This window comes from Plecotus auritus (assembly GCF_963455305.1).
Source record: "Plecotus auritus genome assembly, chromosome: 9".
Taxonomy (NCBI): domain Eukaryota; kingdom Metazoa; phylum Chordata; class Mammalia; order Chiroptera; family Vespertilionidae; genus Plecotus; species Plecotus auritus.
The window spans coordinates 42,392,335-42,415,331 of record NC_137783.1 but is presented as its reverse complement, the minus strand read 5'-3'; the positions used below and the strand labels follow the sequence as shown (position 1 = coordinate 42,415,331).

At 40.8% G+C, this 22,997-nt stretch overlaps 1 protein-coding gene across 3 annotated transcripts in view; it reads left to right on the top strand.

Annotated features, from left to right (window-relative positions):
- CTNNA3 (catenin alpha 3) overlaps positions 1–22,997 on the top strand; it is a 1,399,627-nt gene that overhangs the window by 24,004 nt on the left and 1,352,626 nt on the right. For all 3 annotated transcript variants that reach the window (XM_080687956.1, XM_080687955.1, XM_080687954.1), the window contains exon 2: positions 14,810–14,913. In XM_080687956.1, the coding sequence (XP_080544082.1) occupies positions 14,815–14,913 (99 nt within the window). In that variant the 5' untranslated portion in view covers positions 14,810–14,814. The remainder of the gene's footprint in view (positions 1–14,809; positions 14,914–22,997) is intronic.

The window sequence follows — 22,997 nt, the reverse complement described above, 5'->3', positions numbered from 1 at the left end:
TTAGCTTCTGTCGGGTTGAAATGAACTGGATCAGTGAAACGGGGGGAAAAGTTGTTGGGTAGGAGAAAGGAATTCAGAGGCAGGACTTCGTAATGTATTTTGATCTTCGAATACTCAGAAAACAAGCACTGTGTCGACTGTCTGGGCTCCATGCTGTGTGCCATATTAAATCCAGCTTGTGTGAGTGAATGAGCTTAGGAACTCAGTGCTTTCACTCAATAGTATTTAAAAAAGACGAAAGTGTAGCAGCTACATTGACTAAGGATCTTCAGTGATATCTTCAGATATTAACACTCAGGGACAACTATTTGGCTCTTTTTTATTTCACTGTTAAAAAATAAGATAAATAAGAAATAATTATTTTTTTTTATAAAAAGTAGTACAATGTCAAAGAAAATACTGAAAGCTTTTATTTTGTAAATACAGAAAAAAATTGTAAATCGAATGGATAACAGATCAGATGCACGGGATGACATAGAGGGTAACACACAGGTTTGAAACCTGAAAGAGAATATTATTATAATTGTTATTATTATTATTATATTGACTTAGAGAGACACAGGGAGGGAGAGAGAGACAGGGAGGCAGAAACATCGATGTGAGAGAGAAGCATGGATCCGTATACACCCTGACCAGGGGTCGAACCCGAACTGGCCACCTAGGTATGTGCCCTGAGTGGAAATTGAACCTGCCTCCTTTTGGTGTACGAGATGATATTCCAACCAGCTGAACCACCCGGCCAGGGTCTGGGGAGAGAATATCATTAAGAAGTTAAATAGGTTTCAGGCACCAAATAAACAAAACTGAGTGATGTACCAGAGAGGTCAAGATGCTTTAAGAAAAGCTAACTTTTGAAAGCATTAGTTTAGAGATTCCAGTGAGAGATCCACTCAAAGCTTGCAGAGCAAAATGATATCAGTGGAAATTTATAATTATACTAGAGGCCTGGTGCATGAAATTTGTGCACCGGGGGGGGGGGGGGGACCCCTCAGCCTAGCCTGCACCCTCTCCAATCCGGGAACCCTCGGGGGATGTCCAACTGCCAGTTTAGGCCCGATCAATCAGACATACCTCTCACAATCCAGGACCACTGGCTCCTGCCTGCCTGACTGATTGCCCCTAACTGCCCCCCCCCTTTGCTGGCCTGGTCGCCCCCAACTGTCCCCCTTGCCAGCCTAGTTGCCCCCAACTGTACCCGCTGGCCTAATCGCCCCTAACTGCCCTCCCTGCTGGCCTGGTCACCCATTACTGCCCCCCTCTCTCTGCCGGCCTGGTCACCCCTCACTAACTCCCCTGCTGGCCTGGTCGCCCCATGCAGCCTGCTGCTCAGTCGTTTGGTCGCCCCTCACTAACCACCCTGCCGGCCTAGTCGCCCCATGCAGGCTGTTCTGTCGTCCATTCGGTTGCGATGGTCACTTAGGCTTTTATTATTATAGATAGTAAATTAAATAATCTGGAACTATTTTCTATGTTACTGTGGTAAGAGATGAACAGAAAAGGTTAAAAAAAATTAAAAATTTTTTTCAGTTACAGTTTGTGTTCAATATTATTTTGTATTAGCTTCAGGTGTAGATCACAATGGCCAGACAGTTATATACTTTACCAAGAGTTCCCCCTGATATTTTCAGTACCCAACTGGTGCCATTCACAGTCATTACAATATTATTGACTATATTGCCTATGCTGTGCTTTATTTATTTTATTTACTTATGTATTTAATCCTCAACCGAGGATATTTTTCCATTGATTTTTAGGGAGAGTGGAAGAGAGAGGGAAAGATAGAGAGAAATATTGATGTGAGAGAAGCACATCGATTGGTTGCCTCCTGCAGGAGCCCCAACCAGGGCTGGGGCTGGGGAGGAGCCTGCAACCGAGGTACGTGCCCTTGACAGAATCCAACCCAGGACCCTTTGGTCTGGTAGGGCCCCATGCTGTTCTTTACATCCCATGACTGTTTTGTAACTACCAATCTGTACTTCTCAGCCCTTTCACCTTTTTCACCCAGTTCCCCAAACACCTGCCCTTTTGGCACCCTTCAGTCTGCTCTCTGTGTCTGAGTCTGTCTCTGTCCTGTTGTTTGTCTATATTATTCTTTAGGGTCCACATGTAGGTGAAATCATATGGCATTTGGAACAGAAAAGAATTTTTAATAAAAGTCAATTTTATTGAGGAAAAATGTTATATACATTAAATTCACTCTTTTTAAGTTAGAGTTTGAATAGTTCTGACAACTCTGTAGTAATGCAACCACCAACATAATCAAATAGAATGAGCTTAGGAACTCAGTGCTTTCACTCAATAGTATTTAAAAAAGACTAAAGTGTAGCAGCTACATTTACATCAATTTAAAAGTTTCCTATGGGGACTCAGAACTGTTGGACATTGAAATTGGGACTCAAACATTTTTTGTTATTATATGTTTATTTCTAGTCTGCAGAGGCAAGATTTTTTAAAGGAAAGAAATGGGGAAAAATAGATACAGAGGTAAAGAAGCATTGAACAGACTGTCAAACTACAGCGGGAAGGCAGGGGAAGTGGGGGGGCGGGGCGCTGTAAGAGATCAACCGAAGGACTTGTACGCATGCATATAAGCATAACCAATGGATACAAGAAGACACTAGGGGCTGGGGGGCAGGTAAAGGCATGTACTGGAGGGTAGGGGAGGCCGGGGGGAGGTCAATGGGGGGGAAAAAAAAGGAGACATATGTACTACTATTTGTAATACTTCAAACAATAAAAATAAATAAATAAAAGTTTCTTGTGCCCTCTGCAGTCCATCAATTCCCTTAACCCTTGACTGCTGGTAACAACTGACCTGTTGTCTGCCCTTTGCCCTTTCAAGAATGTTATGTAAGTGGAATCATACTGTGTGTGCTTATTTTTGTCTGACTCTTTCACTTAGCATGATGCTTCTGAGAAATATTCATTTTATTGTCTATGTCAAATTCTTTTTCTTGCATAATATACAATGATTTGCTTGTATCACAAATTGTTTATCTGTTCACCTGTTGATGGAAATTTGAGTTGTTTCCAGTTTCTAATATGAATAAAGCCACCGTGAACATTTGCATATAGGTCTCTGTGTGGGCATATGCTTTCTTTTCTCTAAGGAGTGGAATTGCTGAGTCATAGGGTGGGTATATGCTTTATAGGAAACTGCCAAGCTGTTTTCTAAAGTGGCTGTACTAGTTTTCATTTTCATAAGCAACATGTGAGATTTCCAATTTTTCTGTTAGTTAGATCTCTAGGCAGGGCTTGATTAGATTTAGGTTCAATTCTTTTGAATACCTATAGGTGATGTGCTGTACTTTCAATTGTGCCACGTCAGGAGGCATAGAGTCTGGGTTGTCTCACTTCTGTGTTGTTAGATTGGCTGGTGCATTCAGGCTTACAAAACCGAATTCTCCAAGTTCCCATTAATCATTAACCTATGGCTTTAGCCTTCATTGATGGTTAATATCTAGATCTATTATTTTTTAAGGGGTGGTAATTGGTGATTTCTATCCTATATAATAAAAGACTAATATGCTGTATCCGGTCCTTCGGTCGTCCATTCAACCAATCAAAGCGTAATATGTTAATGATATGCTAAGGCTGCTCAACCACTCACTATGACATGCACTGACCACCAGGGAGTAGACAGTTGACCTGTCAACTAGTTGCTATGATGTGCACTGACCACCAGGAGGCAGACGCTCCGAATGGTAGATTAGCTTGCTGCTGGGGTCCGGCCGATAGGACTGAGCGAGACAGGCCAGACATGCCCTGGGGCCCTCCTGCGGTCCCTCCCTGGCTGGCCAACCTCCTGTGTCCCTCCCCGGCACCAGTGCACCAGTGGGGTCCCTTAGCCTGGCCTGCACCCTCTCGCAATCTGGGACCCTTTGGGGGATGTCGAAGAGCCAGTTTTGACCAGAGGCCGCAGGCCAGGCCTAGGGACCCCACTGGTGCACGAATTCATGCACTGGGCCTCTAGCAATTCTATAATACTGTATTCATTTTTATTGGTTGGAATTAGCCTATAAAGGAGAACTCTTCATTTTTTATTTTTTTTTTTACTATTTCACCACCCTAAAGTATATAGTTCATACCAGAAAATCAGGAAAATACTTTTTCTTTTTTTTTAAAATATATTTTATTGATTTTTTACAGAGAGGAAGGAAGAGGGATAGATAGTCGGAAACATCGATGAAAGAGAAACATCGATCAGCTGCCTCCTGCACACCTCCCACCGGGGATGTGCCTGCAACCAAGTTACATGCCCTTGACCAGAATCAAACCTGGGACCTTTCAGTCCGCAGGCTGACGCTCTATCCACTGAGCCAAACCAGTTTTGGCAGGAAAATACTTTTTCATTTATCCCATTCTTTATCAGTTTTCAGAAAAATAGGATAGTGTCTTAGACACTTGAAAGGTGATCAATGAGGTCTTTTTTATTGAACAAAGGAGTTTCTATATATTTTCTATGCTGCAGTGCATTACATTCTTCATTCTTTTGATGCTAAAATTTCCGCATTTTGGGTCAGTGAGAACCCCTTTAAATAGGCTCCTGAGCTTTTTGACAAAACCCAAATGGGCCTTGCTTTCTAGGAAAAGATGTCCCAGTATCATTTTGTACAATCCCTGCCCTAGACCTTCAACCAGCTTTTCCATTAAGGAGTCTAGTTCCTTTTATTGGGAAATAGTATTTAGGAAACAAATCTATGCAATAGGTTGCCATTTTGCTTATATTCATATAAGGCTAGGAAATTGGTATTGTAGGAAGAAAAAATATCCTATATAATAAAGAGGTTTCTCACACCCTCACAAGATGGCTGCCTACGACCAGGTCGACAGGGGGTTAGTGAGGGGTGATCAAACGACTGAACAGCAGGCTATGTGTGGTGACCAGGCCAGCAAGGAGGGGCAGTTGGGGGCAACCAGGCCAGCAGGGGGCGCAGTTGGGGATGACCAGACCAGCAGGGGGGCAGTTGGGGGCGATTAGGCTGGCAGGGGGGGCAGTGAGGGACGACCAGGCAGGCAGGCAGGTGAGCGATTAGGAGCCAGCGGTCCAGGATTGTGAGAGGGATGTCTGACTGCTGGTTTAGGCCTGATCCCTGGGATCGGTCCTAAACTGGCAGTTGGAATCCCCCGAGGGGTCCCGGATTGGAGAGGGTGCAGGCTGGGCTGAGGGGACCCCCGCTCCCGTGCATGAATTTTGTGCACCAGGCCTCTAGTATTTTATACTTATATTTCACTTATTTTTTATTTTTAAAAATATGTTTTTATTGATTTTTAGAGAGAGAGAAAGGGAGAAGGATAGAGAGATAGAAACATCAATCGGCTGCCTCCTGCGCGCCCACTTTTGGGGATTGAGCCTGCAACTGGACATGTGCCCTGACCAGGAATCAAAGCAGTGACCTCTTGGTTCATGGTTGACACTCAACCACTGAGCCACACCAGCTGGCATTTTTCTTTTTTATGTTGCCTTTTTTTTAATGCTTAAACCTTATTTCCTCATAACATGAATATAATTATTTATTTTCTTTATCTTAGCGTGTGCACACTGATATATATAGAATAAGAACATTAAATGCCATTTAAGATTACTTTGATGTCTTTGTGTCCTAGAGGATAGCCCTCTGGGGATTAGAGTAAAAATACTGTTTTGAAGTCACTTGAAATTATTTGTGTGTATGTGGTTACAAAGCTAACATGGAATATAGTGAAGGTTTATTTTTCTCTGGTTTGCTTTGGATTATTTGGGGTCAGTTTATGAGTTAATTGTTTTTTAATAATGTAAGACATTACATGGTTCCAAAAGTCAAACTCTAAAACTAGGTACACACACAGGAATCTAGCCTTCATCTTTGTCTCTTCCTCTTTATTCTTTTCGTCCTCCTAAGGACAGCCATTTAAATTTTGTTTTTGTTTACCCTTCTTTTTTTTTTTATTAAGAAAAGCAAGATGCATATGTTTTTGTAATATTGCCTTTCTTATGTAAAGGTAGTATATTGTAATGCTGTTCTGAACCTTGCTTTTTCACTTAATATAGCTTGGAAGTCACTCCATAGAAGCATATAGAGAGAACTTACTCCTCTCTACAGCTGTCATACTTGTTTGTGTGGATGCATGATAGTTTGTCTTTCTTTATTTTTCTTCCTTCATTTTATCTCTCCTTCCTTTCCGTCCTTCCTTTCTTCTTCTTCTTTTTTTTAAGTGAATTGTGTTGAGCATACATTACTTTTTATTTTTGCTAGTTTATCTTTGGAGTAGATTTTTAGAAATGAGATTGATGGGTCAAAAGGATAAAGATGGCTGCAGAGTAGGTGGAAGTTACATTCACCTGCCTCAGGCCTCAGACCAGATTTACACCTACATTATAGAGCAATCAACCGGAATATCCAGAGACTCTGGTTTCATTTTCTTTATTCTGATAAGCAGGCTCTTATTTATTTCTAGATAATCAGATAATAAAGAAGAAATAGGAGTTTTTTGGATTCAAATTGAGGTTGACAAATTCCACTTTCTTTACCAGCCTCTTTTTGTTCACCATCTTTCAAAAATACCAGACCTTAGGAGAATTCTTACATACTTGAGCTGTCTTATAATAATACGCAGTGGAACTGACCCATAGACCCAATGGATTTGTAGCAAAAAAGCCACTGTCACTTTCAAGGTATATATGAAGGGCATGTTCCTGCTGCCCTTGTTGCTTAAACTTGATGCCTTACAGCTGAAGGTTACTCTCGTTCTAAGTGATTTAATAAAAGCTTCTCTGAGGTCTCACATATTATATTATTTTTTCTTAGATCTCAATTGGACTAATTTAGTTCTTTGGCTTTTTAAATAACATGTAGGTAACTTTCATGCTGGGCTTATATGAGATGGAATCTCATAGTGTCTAGATTCTGATATAATTATTTATGGATTTTACAAAATTAACTAACTTGAAATACATTGCTATACAGAATAATCATGGGGCATTTCTTTTCTTTCTCCCTAGCTGCAATTTTGAAAACGTGTGGCATTGTGAAATATAGGGTGAGCTTTTAGTGTGAACTGGCATTTAAAAAAATAACATGAAGAATGTGTTATCAGGAGAAGTGTAAGGAGGTCATCTTGTAAAATTCTTAAAGACAGTGTTATTTTTCAGTGAAATCAGAAGTTGAGTTGTAACTTTTTGCTTCCTTTATTTTGGAGGGAAATTAGACTTGACCAGCCATTCATGATAAGAGGGACATAATAAAAAACTGAAACAAGTAGAGCCTGTTGCTTCTTTGTTTATTTCAGATTGCTTAAGGCAATCTTTCGGAATTTTTTCAAACAATTTTTGCAACTTTCATCTAGGTTGCATGTGTGGGGAAGCAAGTTGTATTTTGGTACTATGGCTAGTACATGTTTTAATGTATTCTTCCCACACAGAACACATAATTTTTTTGGGTGGTAGGGGCTTAACTTGATTATTTTTCAAAGAACGTCATCTAGATGATTAAACAAAGCTTTAATAAAGAGAACTTTAAATGCTTCCCAGAAGCTTTCTAAAGTTTGAATTACAAGGTGCTAAAGATACTTACTTTTTATTATAAAGTATGACATTGTTTTGTTCTGTTAAAGCCTCGCGTTCTTGGACGCTAAGGAAATAAAAGTACAGAGAGTTGGGGACCCCGACACGTACTGCATTGTAGCACATTTAACACTCGCAGCCCTAACCCTGGAACATACCTTTTACGTGCCACTCTTGAATTGTTTTCAAAGGGCTCAAGATCCCTTATGAGGCTTTTGTGCATTAGGAATTTTTGAAAAGGAGCATTTAGGCATGTGGCATTTCAAATTAATGCACATGTAGAATATTTGCCTTAGAATTGGAAGCCAAGAGATCCCACAGAATGAGGCACCAGAGGGAAGCTTTGTTTTAAACTTTTTTTGTTTGTTATAGGAACAAAGAGTGAAAGCATTCTTGAATCATAATTATAAGCTCTATGGATGAGGGAGACGTGTTCATGCTAAATGTAGACAGTAGGTGCTGCTCTTCTGCTGTAAAGGGAATAATAATATCAACTAATATTGGTCGAGCCATTGGTAGGTGTCAGAGATATGGGCCAGTTATGGTTTTTATAAGGATCTTGTTTAATCTTCAATAGGTTAAATAAGAACCTGCTTCTGCCCTTGCTCCCCACCCTATTCTCCTCCTCCTCCTCCTCCTCCTTTTCCCCCTCCTTCTCCTCCTCTTCCTCCCCCCTCCCTCTTCTTCTCCTCGTCCTCCTTCTTCGCTGAAGTGAGCCTTCCAAAATATAAACCAGACATGTTTCTTAGTGCTCAAACCCATGCAGTATTTTGCATTGGGCTCCACATGGTCAGCAGCCCCCACCCCATTACCTTTCTGATTTCTTGTACGAACCTCTGTGTAGTTCTCTCTACTCCATTTACACTGGCTGCCGTGCTGTTCACAATGTGCAGCACTCTCCTGTCTTAAGGATTGTGCTCTGCCTGTTATCTCTGCCTGGAATGCTCTTCTCCCAGGTGTCGGCTTGGCTCATTTCCTCACTTCTTCAGTCTTTGCTCAAATCTCCCCTTCTCAGTGAGGCTAATCTTGATCGTATTTAACACTGCAATGTGCTCCTAACTTCTCTGTCACCTAATCCTACTTACTCTGCTTCATTTTTTTATCATAGCATGTCATTTTCTAATGTACTAAACAATTTTTTATTATATTTATATAATATTATATTTATATAATTTTTTATGGTCTTCCCCTCCCCATGACTGCCACAAACTAGAAACTACAAACTCATTAAATATGAGTTGAATGAATAAATGAATGATGCCCGGTAGTCTAGGGGTGCCTCTGATCTCACACTATTTTGGTCTTATTGGTGACTAAAAGGCTCGGTAGAAGAGCTTATACAGATTATTGATCTCCAAATACATGCATGGAAAGTAATTATAAAGTTAAGAAAAATATCTGGAAAGAGAGAAACCAGCGATTTCCTCATTATATATATTAGGCAATTGCCTGATTTTATTGACTTTCTGAGAAACCTGAGATCCTTTTGTTTGCCAAGTAAGTAAAGGATTTGTTTATTTCTTGGAAGGTCAAACAAGCCAGCAAATGATTTTATTGGATGCATGTAGGTGGGGATATGGTGTGATGGATGTGGGCTCGGAAAAACAGGTGTATATAGAGACTTTAGTAGAAATTGTTTGTTATAGTTGTCCTCTTTCCATTTTATTTCACTGTAGCCAAGATTGGATAGTATAAAATCAACTGTGATAATATTGTGCAGCAAATTCTCCATGTCCCCTTTTTCTTTTCTTTACTTAAATGTGTTTAATTAAAATTTAGATTTTTGTGTGTGTCAATTAACCTTTGGTTTTAATCTTTCACATTGTTCCTAACTGAATTATGATAATCTTTCTGAAGGGGACCAGTGATGGATAGTGAGGTTGACAAAGTTTTGTAATAAATTTTTAATGACAATGAAAAAAAATGCTTTTTTATGACATTGTGTCAGTACTAGTTGCTCACCTTTTCTGATATTTGGAAAGTGTGGAGTATTAGGTAAGGTTAACATTTGTGATGATGGTGGGGATATTTCCCCGTTATATCTCACTCACTAGAGCAGGGGTGGGCAAACTTTTTGACTCGAGGGCCACAATGGGTTCTTAAACTGGACCGGAGGGCCGGAACAAAAGCATGGATGGAGTGTTTGTGTGAACTAATATAAATTCAAAGTAAAGGAGTGGAGGAGAGAGCAAGAGAACCAGATAGAACAGCCGGATCCGGCCCGCGGGCCGTAGTTTGCCCACAGCTGCACTAGAGCTTCGTTACATGAGATCCAGAGGAATCTCATGAAGCCTGAGGCACTTTTGATAGAAGAAGTATTGACATGATCAATGCACTTTGAACTTGAGGAGGTGGTGTTAATGTGCGGGGCTCTCTAAGACCAATTTTTGATTGGTAGGAACAAATGTCCAGATTCTACAAGATGGAACGTTAGGAGGCCAAAATAAAATTCTGAATTTAGGGGCAAATAAAAATTAATTGTCCAAATATATGATGGGGAGACTTTGGGTTTGCAGTAATCCTTGGGAAAAAAAAAGACTGGAACAGTTCAGTTGAAAAGTGGGTATGAAGTTAGATTAATAAGGTAATTATGATGACTGTGTCATGGAATTTAATAATCTTAGAATCAGCTATCACCTTACAAACTGTGTTACAAAATTTTATTTTTTAAGAAATTAAATATGTGGTATTGGAGACCACATATTAGTTATAACATCCAAAAGACCCAGAAGATTTTCATAAGAAATAACATTATTCAAAGAATAATTATTTGTAGTTGGGAGTCTGTCTGTCTCCCAACTTGTACCTTCCACACTCTATAAAGCCACCTCTGTTGGACAGAAGTGGCAGACTTCAACTCAACATAGGGAAGAACTTTATAAAAGTAACCACTGGCATCTAATGTTATAGTGAGCATCTCATCATTTCTGACCCTCTTAGCCCAGTACATTGTTGAAATGAAGGATATTGTAGAAGGTATTGTTGAATGGTCTGGGAGGTACTCACTGACTCTTAAAATTGTATGAATTATAAGATGGAATGTAATACCGGCAAGTTAGTAGGATTTTTATTTTGGATCTACACTGCGATGTTGCTACAAGAGGTTGGTAACAATTTGTCAGACTTTGACCTTGCTTTGACTTCACTTGCAAAATTCTGCAGTTTCCTGCCTATTATTGCCTTGATCTCCAATAAATCAGGGTAATTGCATCCAAAAGACCCAGGAGATTTTTATAAGAAACAGAATTATTCAAATAATGATTATATGTAGCCAAGGTTCTTCAAGGACTTGTTGGCTTATTATTTTATATATTTTTTGGCATGAAAATATGAACTCAACAACTTTCTTTAGTTAGTGTATATTAAAGGCAGGATCACACAATTAGGAGATAATTTGGCCAAATTAGGTTTGTCTTTTATCTCTTGACTTTAACACTCATCAAGCAGGATTCCATATGATGTTGATAATTTTTACTCTCCTTAACTTTTATTTTCCCTGCCTCTAATTCTGGTGCTCAGTGTAGCTTCGAAAACCCTTGTGAGTTTTGCAGTGAAAGGACATATTTGTAAAGGCTATGAAGGTTCACTTAGATCTTATTTTAGTTCATAACAGTGCCCTCTACTTCTTGTCCCTGAGATGAAAGAACAAAGCAATATCAGCAACCTTGACTTGATTTATATGTAGGATAGTTCCTGTCATGAGAGGAGTAACAAGTAAGCCCTTTTGTGAGTACACATTTAATAGAACCCCAGTGGTTCTGGAACTGAAGGACATATTTTATTGTATAGATTGGCTTTGAGCTATGCAGAAAGGTCACCCTGGGAATGTCCTATCTGTCAATTTAGATTTGCTTGTGTTAGATGGAATCAAAGTGATAGATGGAATGATTGGAAAAAACAAAACCAAAAAGAAAAACCTAACCAAAAAAAAACAGTTCAGTCCTTTGAATGCAAGTAAGAGAAACCAATTGACAATAGTGTTGGGAGCCTTTCTTGGAGCATATATCCTGCATTTTAGATGAATAGCTGAGAAAAGAAATCATGTTTTTACTTTAGAAAGGAAGTAAAACCAGTGAAAAGAGAGAGAAGCAAGATAGTAAAGGGCTAAACCATAGGGATTTGTGTCTTTATATATTGACTAGAGGCCCGGTGCACGGATTCGTGCACTGGTGGGGTCCCTTGGCCTGGCCTGTGGGGATTGGGCCAAAACCGGCTCTCTGACATCCCCCGAGGGGTCTCAGATTGCGAGAGGGTGCAGGCCAGACCAAGGGACCCCACTGGTGCATGATTGGGGCTGGGAAGGGACTACGGGAGGGCTCCAGGGCATGTCCGGCCCATCTTGCCCAGTCCTAATCAGTTGGAACCCAGCAGCATACTGGTGGGAACGTCTGCCCCCTGGTGGTCAGTGCGCATCATAGCAACTGGTCGAATGAACGGTTGGACACTTAGCATATTAGGCTTTTATTATATAGGATATATCATCTATATATAAAAAGCCTAAGCGATTGTTTCAACTGAACAACTGATCGACCAGTCGCTATGATGCACACTGACCACCAGGAGGCAGACGCTCAATGCAGGAGTTGCCCCCTGGTGGTCAGTGCTCTCCCACAGCCAACCTCCAACCTCCCACAGCCAGCCAACCTCCCCTGGTCCCTCCCGCCCTCCCCTTGCCCCCTCCCCCGCCCCGGTTAGCAAACTTCCCGCAATCCCTTTCCCCGTCCCTCTGGTCCTGTCCAGCAGCCGGCAGGCTCCCAGACCCTGGCTGGCAGCTGGCAGCCTGGGCTTGCCTGGCCCTGATCGGGACTGGGTGAGATGGCCCTGATAGGCCCTGATTGCCGGTCAGACCTAGGGACCCCACCCGTGCACAAATTTCATGCACTGGGCCTCTAGTAGCATAATAATAGTAATTTATACTTCCATTTGAAAAGATATTCAAAGAATATTTTTTCACTTAATACACCTTGAATAATGATTTTTTTCAAGGCAAAAATAGATTTTAAAGAGTAAAAGAAATTTAAAAAGTAAAGAAATTTGTTTCAATTTCAATTAAACTGTCTAGAAATGTGCTACTTCTAACAAAGTGTACTCTGTCTTTGCAATCAACAATGTTATTAGGTTTTATATAAAACCCTCAACATTTACAGTAGTTTTTAGTAGATGAATAAGTAATATATTATAGCTACTTGAAAACATGGATAGAGTAATCTTAGGACACTCAACACATAAGTTGTCTTTTTTTCTCATTTCAAATTGGTTATTATAATTTCCTGAATTGACTAGAAAAAAATCTTTCAATGCTATACATAAAATAATTAGTATGTGTTAGTGTTTTTAGTAATAGTAAACTTTGGAGTATGTAATTTTACTTAAATGCTTTCATAGATTATTAAATTTGTCATAAGTAGGTTTTTTTTAGACTTTCTGAATATTTCTCTTTGTTTTTAATATCAAACTTTGCTAAAGACACATGAAAGAATTGTAAGTTTTGTGAGTATATTTGATTAGAATCATATTTGAGATCCACTATTTTGATTATGTGCACATTTTTATGTTAAGTCACTGGGGACAGCCTGATGACAGATTCCCATTATTCTCAAGAATACTTCAAATGTCCATTTTTAAAGTCAAAGAATTGTGAGGTGTTGTCATGTGGCATAACATCTGAAGAGCAGTAAGGCTTCTGGACTCTTCAGTATTTGTCTCTATTTAAAAAAACCAAATTATGTTATTAGTCTAACAATTAGAGTATGTCAGGATAAGAATCAATGAGGATAATTGTTGAGTTATAGGATGGTTTTGTGTGTGTGTGTGAATCTTTCTCTGCTGGGTATCAGGTGTACAGTGTGGAAGGGCCTTGGTGAAGCACTGAGCTTTTCACTGACACACTCAGAGAGAGATCATGATTCTCTTTGAATATATACATAACACATTGATGAGTACAGAAAAAGGATCCAGAAGAGTGGGAGAGGTTGAAGAACAAAGAGATGCTGATTTTATGGTGTTAGGCCAGTGGGAGTTGAAAAAAGCTAGGAAGAGAATGGGGGTAGACTCTCAGGGGAAGAAGCTGGGAGGAAACATGAGCCCTACCCTGAGATTCTGATATCTCTTAGTGGTTGGAGGCAGGGTTTTAAGAAAAACAACTGTCCTCTCCTCTAGAATCACTGAGATTCAGAGGAACATTGAAGGGATTGATTCTGGATAAGAGAGGTACCATCAAATGTATGCTCATTCATTCATTCGTTCATTTACTCATTCATGCATCCATCCATTCATTCATCTATAAATCCATCATCAGTCCATTCATAGAGTGAATGAGCAAATTAAAGAGGAAACAATTATTCGCCCTTATATCTACAATAATAAATAGAGAAACTAAAATGAAAGTAATAGTCTCTATTTCTTTTTTTGTTTTAGAGTCTTTGGGTATCATAGGGAATATCAGGATCCTTCCTAGGGGAAGATTCTTATGTTCTCCTCGCCTGCAAATATGAGAAACTATAGAAGAAAATAGGTAATAGCTAAGTGGGAAGATTTTTGCATTGGTAGTAATACACATTTCTGTGGACTATACATTTATTTTTTTATTTTTTGAGAATTTATTATCTTTATTTTACATATAATTTATTTAACTGTAAGTATACATAAAATTTTAAATTACACTTACTATCAATGTCTTCTCAGAGCTTCTTCTCTCTTTTTATAACTACGCCAATTTATATTAGTTTCTTTTCTGTACAGGAAAGTAAATTGCCTCCAACTTTCTTCTCCAATCAAATTCCTCAAACAATACCCCAAACAAGCAGAGATGTGTCAGATGTCTTACAAAGTCCTACCTGGCTCCTCATCCGAGTCATCATTAACAAGAACAGGGGAAATATGGGCTCTGGCAGCCTCAGGGCCATGATTTCATGGAAGTCAAAGGACTTGAGTGCTGTGAGGTATACCTCACCAGCTTGGCCATTCCTTTTCAACCAAGACTCCTGATGAAATGCAAATCCTCCTGGGCTGAGTGATTATTTTAGTCATGGATATGCTAGCACAGATTAGTTAGTGAGAGGACCTGAGCTCAGACAGCACGACCTCCAAGAACACTTGGAGAGTATCTCACTTCTCTGTCGGTGGACTTGACACCTTGGTCCTCGGAGGGCTACAGCTGATACCAGGAAGAGGTCCTGAAATCTCATGCACTCTCTGATTTTAATTAGTGACTTCCTTTAGAACATATTTCTTAAATTAATAAATGTATTTTGCTTTTGTGCACAGGCAGCATGTCAGCCGAAACACCAGTCACACTGAATATTGACCCCCGGGATCTGCAGGTCCAAACATTCACTGTAGAGAAGCTACTGGAGCCTCTCATAATCCAGGTATTAATTGCATGGAAATTACAACGTAGAGTAACTGCAGAAGAACTTAAAAAATGTGGGGAAAATAGATAATGAACCAAGGGAAGCCTTGATTTTTATAGAATGAATGGCATCTAAAATTATCATTTAAAGAATTGTTAAAATGTAAAAAAGTCTGTATTTAGTAATAAAATGTAAAAAAGTCTGTATTTAGTAATAATAATGTAAAATTCTGAAAGCTCTCCCCCCTGATTCTCTTTTAAAAGCAACAGCAGTAATAATATGTATATGTAGTTTTCCAAGTGCCTATATATGTAATATATTCTCTGGTTATATTGGAAAACATTCCAAAAGAAGTTCATGATCTTTAAATGGATAGTGCCACCAGATAAAGCTATCACTTTAGTAGCCACATTAGAAAAATTCTCACCTTTCCTCATTATTTGTCTTCATTTTATATTCCTTTGCTTTTAAGGTTTCACGGATATTACTTACCACCTCTGTGTATAACTCAAAGTCAAAATTACATTTTAATTTTTGGAGTAATTGGTCACACTACTATTGTTACTCTGACTTCTAAATTCATTTATTCGTAAATCTTTTTTTCTGCTCTTGTTATAGTTACCAGAGCCTTCCCCACCAAACTTGATTTATCTCTAATCTATTTTTTTTTCTTCTGAGCACAGGTAAATCACTAGGTCATTTTGCAGGAATGTTCAGCCTGGGATATCTTTCAATCATTCGCTTTCATTTTTTCTGTGTGATAACTTACAAAGTTGCATCCCTCTGTAATAAATTCCTCCAATGGATCAGAAATATTTTTCCTCAGCAATTACATTTTTATGATTGCAGCTGTAGACATCTGCACTTTATCACTTTCAAGAGCCAAGTTTGGCAATGCATTTATGCAGAATTACGATGAGAAGAATTTACATCTCTATGCTCTATACTCTGAAGGAGATATAAACTTCTAGATCATGCTACAGTCATTATATAATGGAAATGTCTATAATCTTATTTGCCACAAAATATAATTTGCTATGTGTCAGATTCATGTTGAATATAAGCTAAAAGAATTGACTTACTCAAAATCGTTTAAGATAAAAATAACAAACTCCTTAGAATATGTTATGTCCTATAAAGTGTTTTTTGTTTTTTTGGGGGGATGGGCAAAGTTTCAAATGTATTTTCTGATGTAAATATAGCCCATGTTTTCAAGAGATAAATACAGAGTTATATCAATAGTAATAAACATTATTCCTCTGGCTCGCACCTCTAACTCTTATAGTTTCTGCTTAGTACAGGCACTCAGGGACCTATCCCAACATTTACTTACACAGTTGTAGAGGGTTAAGAGAACAGGATGAATCATACAAGGGCCATGAAAATGTTCACCCGGATGTGCCATGTCAAAGCAAGTGATGTGGTCAATGTGGATGCTGGATGTTTGGTCCTGCCCTGTGCCCAGGAGAATGGGTATATTAGTGAACAGCCCCAATAACCGTCACCTTCCCATTGCCTTCATTTTAGGGGTTTCTTTTTTCTGCCAAGTCTTCATTTGCTGTCAAGTCACCTTTCCACCCTGGTCGCAGCTGACGTTATCAGGGTGGGCACCTGACTTATGGGCACTCAGTGATAGGTGGGCAAGAAGCCTGTGAGGCAGGAGAGCTCTGCCTCTGGGTGAACTGGTCCTGTCACCATCCTCTTTGGGAAACTGACTCCACACTGAGAGCTGAGCCACTGGTACCGAGAGTTACAGTTTTATCCTTGCAAAGCTAAAAGATGCACAGAAGTAGAGACATGGGGAAGAGTTCCAGTGAAGCAGTTTTCAAATTCAAGTCCACTAAGTTTCTGCTGTTGAGGGATAATAAGATCACCTGGTCACCAAGGTTTCAATGGATTATTCCAATTTCCAAACCACATTTTTATCTCAGATTTATACTTCAGCCTCTGTGGGGTTTCACAGTTTCCTTGAGCACTGGCCATGCTTGCCTTTCTTATGTAATCTGACTCCCTGGCCTCCTACCTCCTGATCAGAGGCTGAAAGTTCAAAAGAACTTCCATTGGCAGTAGCAATCCAGGGTTCGTAACTGCCCTCATTATGCTGGAAGAGAGGTTTTCCTGCAGAGCCTCCAAATGTTGGAGGTATGACTTACCTGTGCTCTCAAAGCCGTCTGTCTGCCAAGCTTTTCTATTTCACCCGGCTTCAGTTTGTTGATGGTGGACAGTAACTGCCAATGATGCCCATTGTGAGACTGAAAATGGGCAAGGTATCCTTCCATGCCCCAAATACCTCCAAAGCTGTGAATCCTCAAGGCCGTGAAAAGGCACTCGGCTCCTACAGAAGAGGGTAGAATGCCTCTCCTCCCAACTGTGCTTCACTCGTCACATGGGCCCCGGGAAGCAATGCTTGCACCTCCAGTCACACAACATTCCTTAGGAAAACAACCCCTTTCATCCTCTTTGGGCCCCCTCCTCGTTAGAGTCAAATGCAGCCCTAGTGGCTGGAGGGTGAGTAGTTAATCCTTCCTCCTCCAAGCACCAAGCTTTTCTTTCCTCCCGGCTCCTAGGCAGAACCTTTCTGCCATACCCCAATCTCAACATTGTTTCTTTCTCCCCTCCTTCAGCAGGGGGAGAAACAAAAAAGAAAACAAAAGCAACCATGAAAATAAATTTATGCAAATATAGATGCCTGGATGCCCAGAGGGTTCATTTCCTACTGTTCTACATCAGATCTGATTGACTTTCAGGTAGCTAAAGAGGGCATGCTTTCACTTTCTAGCCTCCTAGATTATAATTTCCTTAGTTTCATTCAGTAAAGGATTCAAGTTTCATTTGTTTGTGCTTTTCCCCCTGTCATTTCAATAGGTCATTTTGAATGAGCATGATGGCATTTACTTAAATTTCCTTGGTTTTTATCTCCAAGCTTCTTTTTTCTTTGTAGCCTTGATAATTAATCGATTACTAGAATTTGTATCAGAATTAATCTTGAAGGTTCCAAGGAAATCTCAAAGTCAAGTGTACACACGTAGTATTCTTGTAAATTATAAACAAATATTGGAGTTTTGACTCTAACCTTAACAAGTACCCTTAAAAGTTAGTAAATTAAATGTTTTTTTAAACACTTATAGGCCCAAGACTCAGTAAGTATGAAGATATTATTTTTATGGTAGAATGAAGAAATAAACTTAATTCTACCTCAACAATGTTTTAAACCTTGAGGTGATTCAGTATAGTTGAGTTGATTCCAATAAAGTGAATTCTTCTATTTCTGCCTTCTTTTACTGCCCGAAAGCTGCTCCCATGGCAAAGTTCTTAGGCTATAGTATTTCTTGAGAAACAGTTAGCTGAGGAGAAGGAAGCCACTCTTAAATTAAAATAAGGGTAAGGAAAACGAGTAGCTAATTGATTAAAATGGTGTGAGTCCTGCTGGAGTATGAATGGCTGAGCCTACCAGGGATGCCCCCACCACCAGAACCTGGTACCTTGAAGATGAGCTGTGGGCAGATGTCAGTCTCTGCACATGCTTCACCTCTTCTCAGCTTGCTTCCTGGACCTTTTATTTTGTCAGACTGATTTTCTTTCTACTCATTCCAATGTTGCTGCCCTGTTGTTCTGGGTTCTCTCACTATCCCAATCCACTCCACTTCTGTTAATACTTTATCTTTCAATCCCAGCTCATCTATTCCCCCACAAATTCAGAATAACCCCACAAATAGCCACTTCTAGCTTAGTTATAGAATTAAGATCTTTCTCTTTTTTACTTTTAAAATATTTTTATTAATTTCAGAGATGAAGGGATAGGGAGAGAGAGAATCATTGATCCGCTGCCTCCTGCACGCCCCCCAGTGGAGACTGAGCCTGCAACCCAGGCATGTGCCCTGACAGAGAATGGAACCTTGACCTCCTGGTTCACAGGTTGATGCTCAACTACTGAACCACACAGGCTAGCTCCTTTAAAATTTTTTTAAATTTTTGTTTAATCCTTACCTGAGGATATTTTTTTCCATTGGTTTTTAGAGAGTGGAAGGGAGGGATGGAAGGGGGGGGGGAGAGAGAGAGAGAGAGAGAGAGAGAGAGAGAGAGAGAGAGAGAGAGAGGCATCAATGTGAGAGAGACACATTAATTGGTTGCCTCATGCACATGGCCCGGTCAGGGCTGAAGATTGAACCTGTAACCCAGGTACATGCCCTTGACCAGGTATTGAACTACCCCTTCGGTGCACGGGCTGATGCTCTAACCACTTAGCACCACCGGTCAGAGCAAGCACTTTCTCTTATAAACTAACTCTATAGAGAGCCAGGTGGTATAGATTGATACGTCCAGATCCCCTTGCCCTTTTAGTAGAAAATTGCTAGATTGAAGGGAGCAATTGTGGTTCAGCTGTCTGAAAGGATAGAATAGTCCATATCTCCCCAATGTGGTCATTTTTACTGCTTGAGGTGTGAAACTACCTTTCATAGAATGCCCTGGGCTATTTCAGAACACCCCACTTGTCCCCTGCTTGTCTCAGGAGATACTTCTGCAGCTGACAAATTTATGGCTCTAGGGCCATTGGTCAGCATACTTTTTCTGTTCTGGTCTAGATAGTAAATAGTTTCAGCTTTGACATAGGGTTTCTGTGCAAATACTCTATGGTTGTAGTTTGGAAGCAGACATAGACACTACGTAAACAAATGGATGTGGCTGTGTTCCAACAAATCTTTATTTACAAGAACAAGCAAGGCATCAGATTTGGCTCCAGGGTACTTAATTTGTAGATCTCTGGTCTAGACTACCTATTTTGTCATGGATGAACTCTGCACTTACTGATTAAAGAATGGTAAGAAAAGGGCATTATTCCATACACAGTGGGGAGCCCCCTGTGAGATAAATTATGAGGGAGTGTTTTGTGACTAAGGCCTGTAAGAGACACAAACGTCTCCCTTGGGAGGGGAGTGCTAACTAGGCAGTTCAGAGGATTCCTGTGACTGTTGAGATCCTTTTAGTCCAGTGGTTTTCAACCCTGGCTGCACATTAAAATCACCTGGGAGCTTTTAACAGTCCTGAAGCCCAGGCCACACAGGAAACCAATTAAATCAGAATTTTTGGAAGTAGGACAGGCAGTACATTTATTTTATTTAAAAAAAAATAGATTTTTATTGACTTCAGAGAGGAAGGGAGAGGGAGAGAGAGATAGAAACATTAGTGATGAGAGAGAATCATTGACCGGCTGCCTCCTGCACACCCCCTACTGGGGATCAAGCCCACAGCCTAGGCATGTGCCCTTGACTGGAATTGAATTCTGGGACCCTTTAGTCCACAGGCCAATGCTCTATCCGCTGAGCCAAACCAGATAGGGCCAGGCAGTGATTAAAAAAAAAGTTTTTATTGATTTTTTTTTCTTTTTTAGAGAGAGAGAGAGAGAGATAGAAACATCAATGAAAGAGAAACATTGATCAGCTGGCTCCTGCACACCCTATTGGGGATCAAGCCTGCAACCTGGCATGTGCTCTGACTGGGAATCAAACTGGCCACTTCTTGGTGCATGCGTCAATGCCCAACCACTGAGTTACAGCAGCTGGGCTCCAGGCAGTAATTTTAAAAGCCCCCAAGTGATTACAACATGGGAACTGCTGTGCTCGCTGTTATGTCAGCCAGTAGTGAGCATGGTTATGCCTCTTGGCTCAAGGCTTGACCTAGAATGGTGCCCCTTCTATGTCTTTTTATTTATTTATTTTTAAAAAATATATTTTATTGATTTTTTACAGAGAGGAAGGGAGAAGGATAGAGAGTTAGAAACATCGATGAGAGAGAAACATCAATCATCTGCCTCCTGCACACCCCTTAATGGGGATGTGCCCACAACCAAGGTACACGCCCTTGACTAGAATCGAACCTGTGACCCTTGAGTCCGAAGGCCGACGCTCTATCCACTGAACCAAACTGGTTAGGGTCCTTCTATGTCTTTTTAAATGAGGTTGGGTGGTGCCCATTTGGAATAAATTTACAAGGAATTTCTGGGGTAACCTCCTGCATCAACTCTTTGTAATATGCTCAGAAAGTCCTCCTAGGTCCCAATAGGACTATTAGTAGCAGATCTAGGAAAATTCCCACAGCTGAGAGGTCTTGGATTCATGTTCTGAATATCTCCCTTACCCAGCAATCCCCCTACTAGATGGACTAGGACTAGGTTATGTCCTAGGTTGCACTCAAGGGTTTTGGTACCCATAGTATGGTATTTTGGTCATCCAAAATATATTTCTCATATCTTCATCCACAATTCCTGGCTCACAGCTCCCCAAACCCTTGGCATTTCCTAAGTGTTGAGAGTGATAAAGTTGTCTTTTGTTATGTTAATGAGATGACTTTTGGAAAGCACCCTAGGATGGGGGCTGGTTGTGATTAGAGGGTTGGAACTTTTAGTCTCCGGCCCTGACCTCTGGGGCGGGGAGAGAGGCTGGAGGTCCAGTTCAATCACCACTGGCCCCTGGTTTAATTATCACACCTGTGTAAGGAAGCCTCCATAAAAACCCCGAAGGACGAGGCTGAGAGAGCTTCCGGTTTGAGAGAGCTGCCTTGCCCTGTGCATCTCTTCCATGTGACTGTTCCTGCGTTAGAGTAACCAGTGCTCCCGTAAGTAAAATGTTTCTGAGTTCTGTGAGCGGCTCTAGCAAATTAATCCAACCTGAGGAGGGGCTTTGGGAACCTCTGATTTGGTCAGAAGCACAGCTAACAACCTGGGCTTGTGACTGGGGTCTGAAGGTGGAGGGGGGAGAGGGAGGTCCTTGTAGGACTGAACACTTAACCTGTGGAGTCTGGTGCTATCTTTGGGTAGATAGTGTCAGAATTGAGTTGGATTATGGGACACCCGGCTGGTGTCCCGAGAATTGTTTGTTGGTGTGGGACTCCTCCAGTCCCCCATCCCCCAGTTGGAATTGGGTCCAGGAACCTAATTCACATGGTATCCTTGGTTTTGGTGGGCTTTTCTTGGGGTGGAGGAAGTGGTAGTGAGGGAAGAGATTCATTATGTCCCAGTCTGGAGTCATGGTGTGGTACATCCCACAAAGACGTTTCCATGTACAATCCCTGCACCAGTGCCTCTCAACCTTAGCTGTACAAGGCATCACTCGAGAAACTTATAAACATCCTGAAACCCAGGCCACAGTAAGGCCAATTAAATAAGAATTTCTAGAAGTATTTTTTTTAAAAGCCTCCCAGGTGACTCTGTTGTAAAGCCACTGGAATGGGACCTTGCTGCCACCAAAGTGTTGTCCAAAAACTGGCAGCATCAGGCTCATTTGGAAATGCCTAAAAAAATGCAGATCCTCAGGCCCCACCCTAGACCCACTGAAGCAAAATCTATGGTGTAATGAGATCCCAGGTGACTTGGATCACATTAATGTTGAAGAAGCACAGGTGTAGGAGATTATACATTTCAACTTCTAATTTGCAATGGAGTGTCGCCAGTTGAAAACCACTGCCCTTTAGCACCTGCAGGTGCTGGAGTGGTGAAGTCATCTGGAATTTTCGAACTCTGATATTCATATTGTTGCTCTGCAACTGGGTCCCTGAGGGGGATGCCCAAAGGTGATTGTTGGGCGGGACCTGTACATCCTTCTGAAGAGGTTCTGCCTCTCCCACACCTGACTGTCACCTAGCCAGACCTACTTCCTCCCCTCTCCCAGCCTGTGGTCAGTCTTACGTCAAGTGATTCTGGTTTTCTCAGAAATGCCTTAGGGCAGTGGTCGGCAAACTGAGGCTCCCGAGCCACTTTTGGTGCTCTGTTGACTAATGAGTTTGCCGACCACTGCCTTAGGGAAAAACACTTAAAAAACATTTTAATAATGTACTAATGTCTTTAACCTGAAGTCAAAACTTCTGGGTAAGGGTAATGCCTTACGCAGTGGTCAGCAAACTCAACAGTCAACAGAGCAGCAAACCGCGGCTTGCGAGCTGCATGTGGCTCACGAGCCGCAGTTTGCCGACCACTGCCTTAAGGGCAACAGGAAGCATGATCTGAGAAATCAACAGATTTTCAAGAGCTAGGGTTTCTCCTTTAGGGAGTTTGGAACCAGGACACAGTTTGTTTTAATGTAGACATAATTTTTAACTCTGGAAAGTTA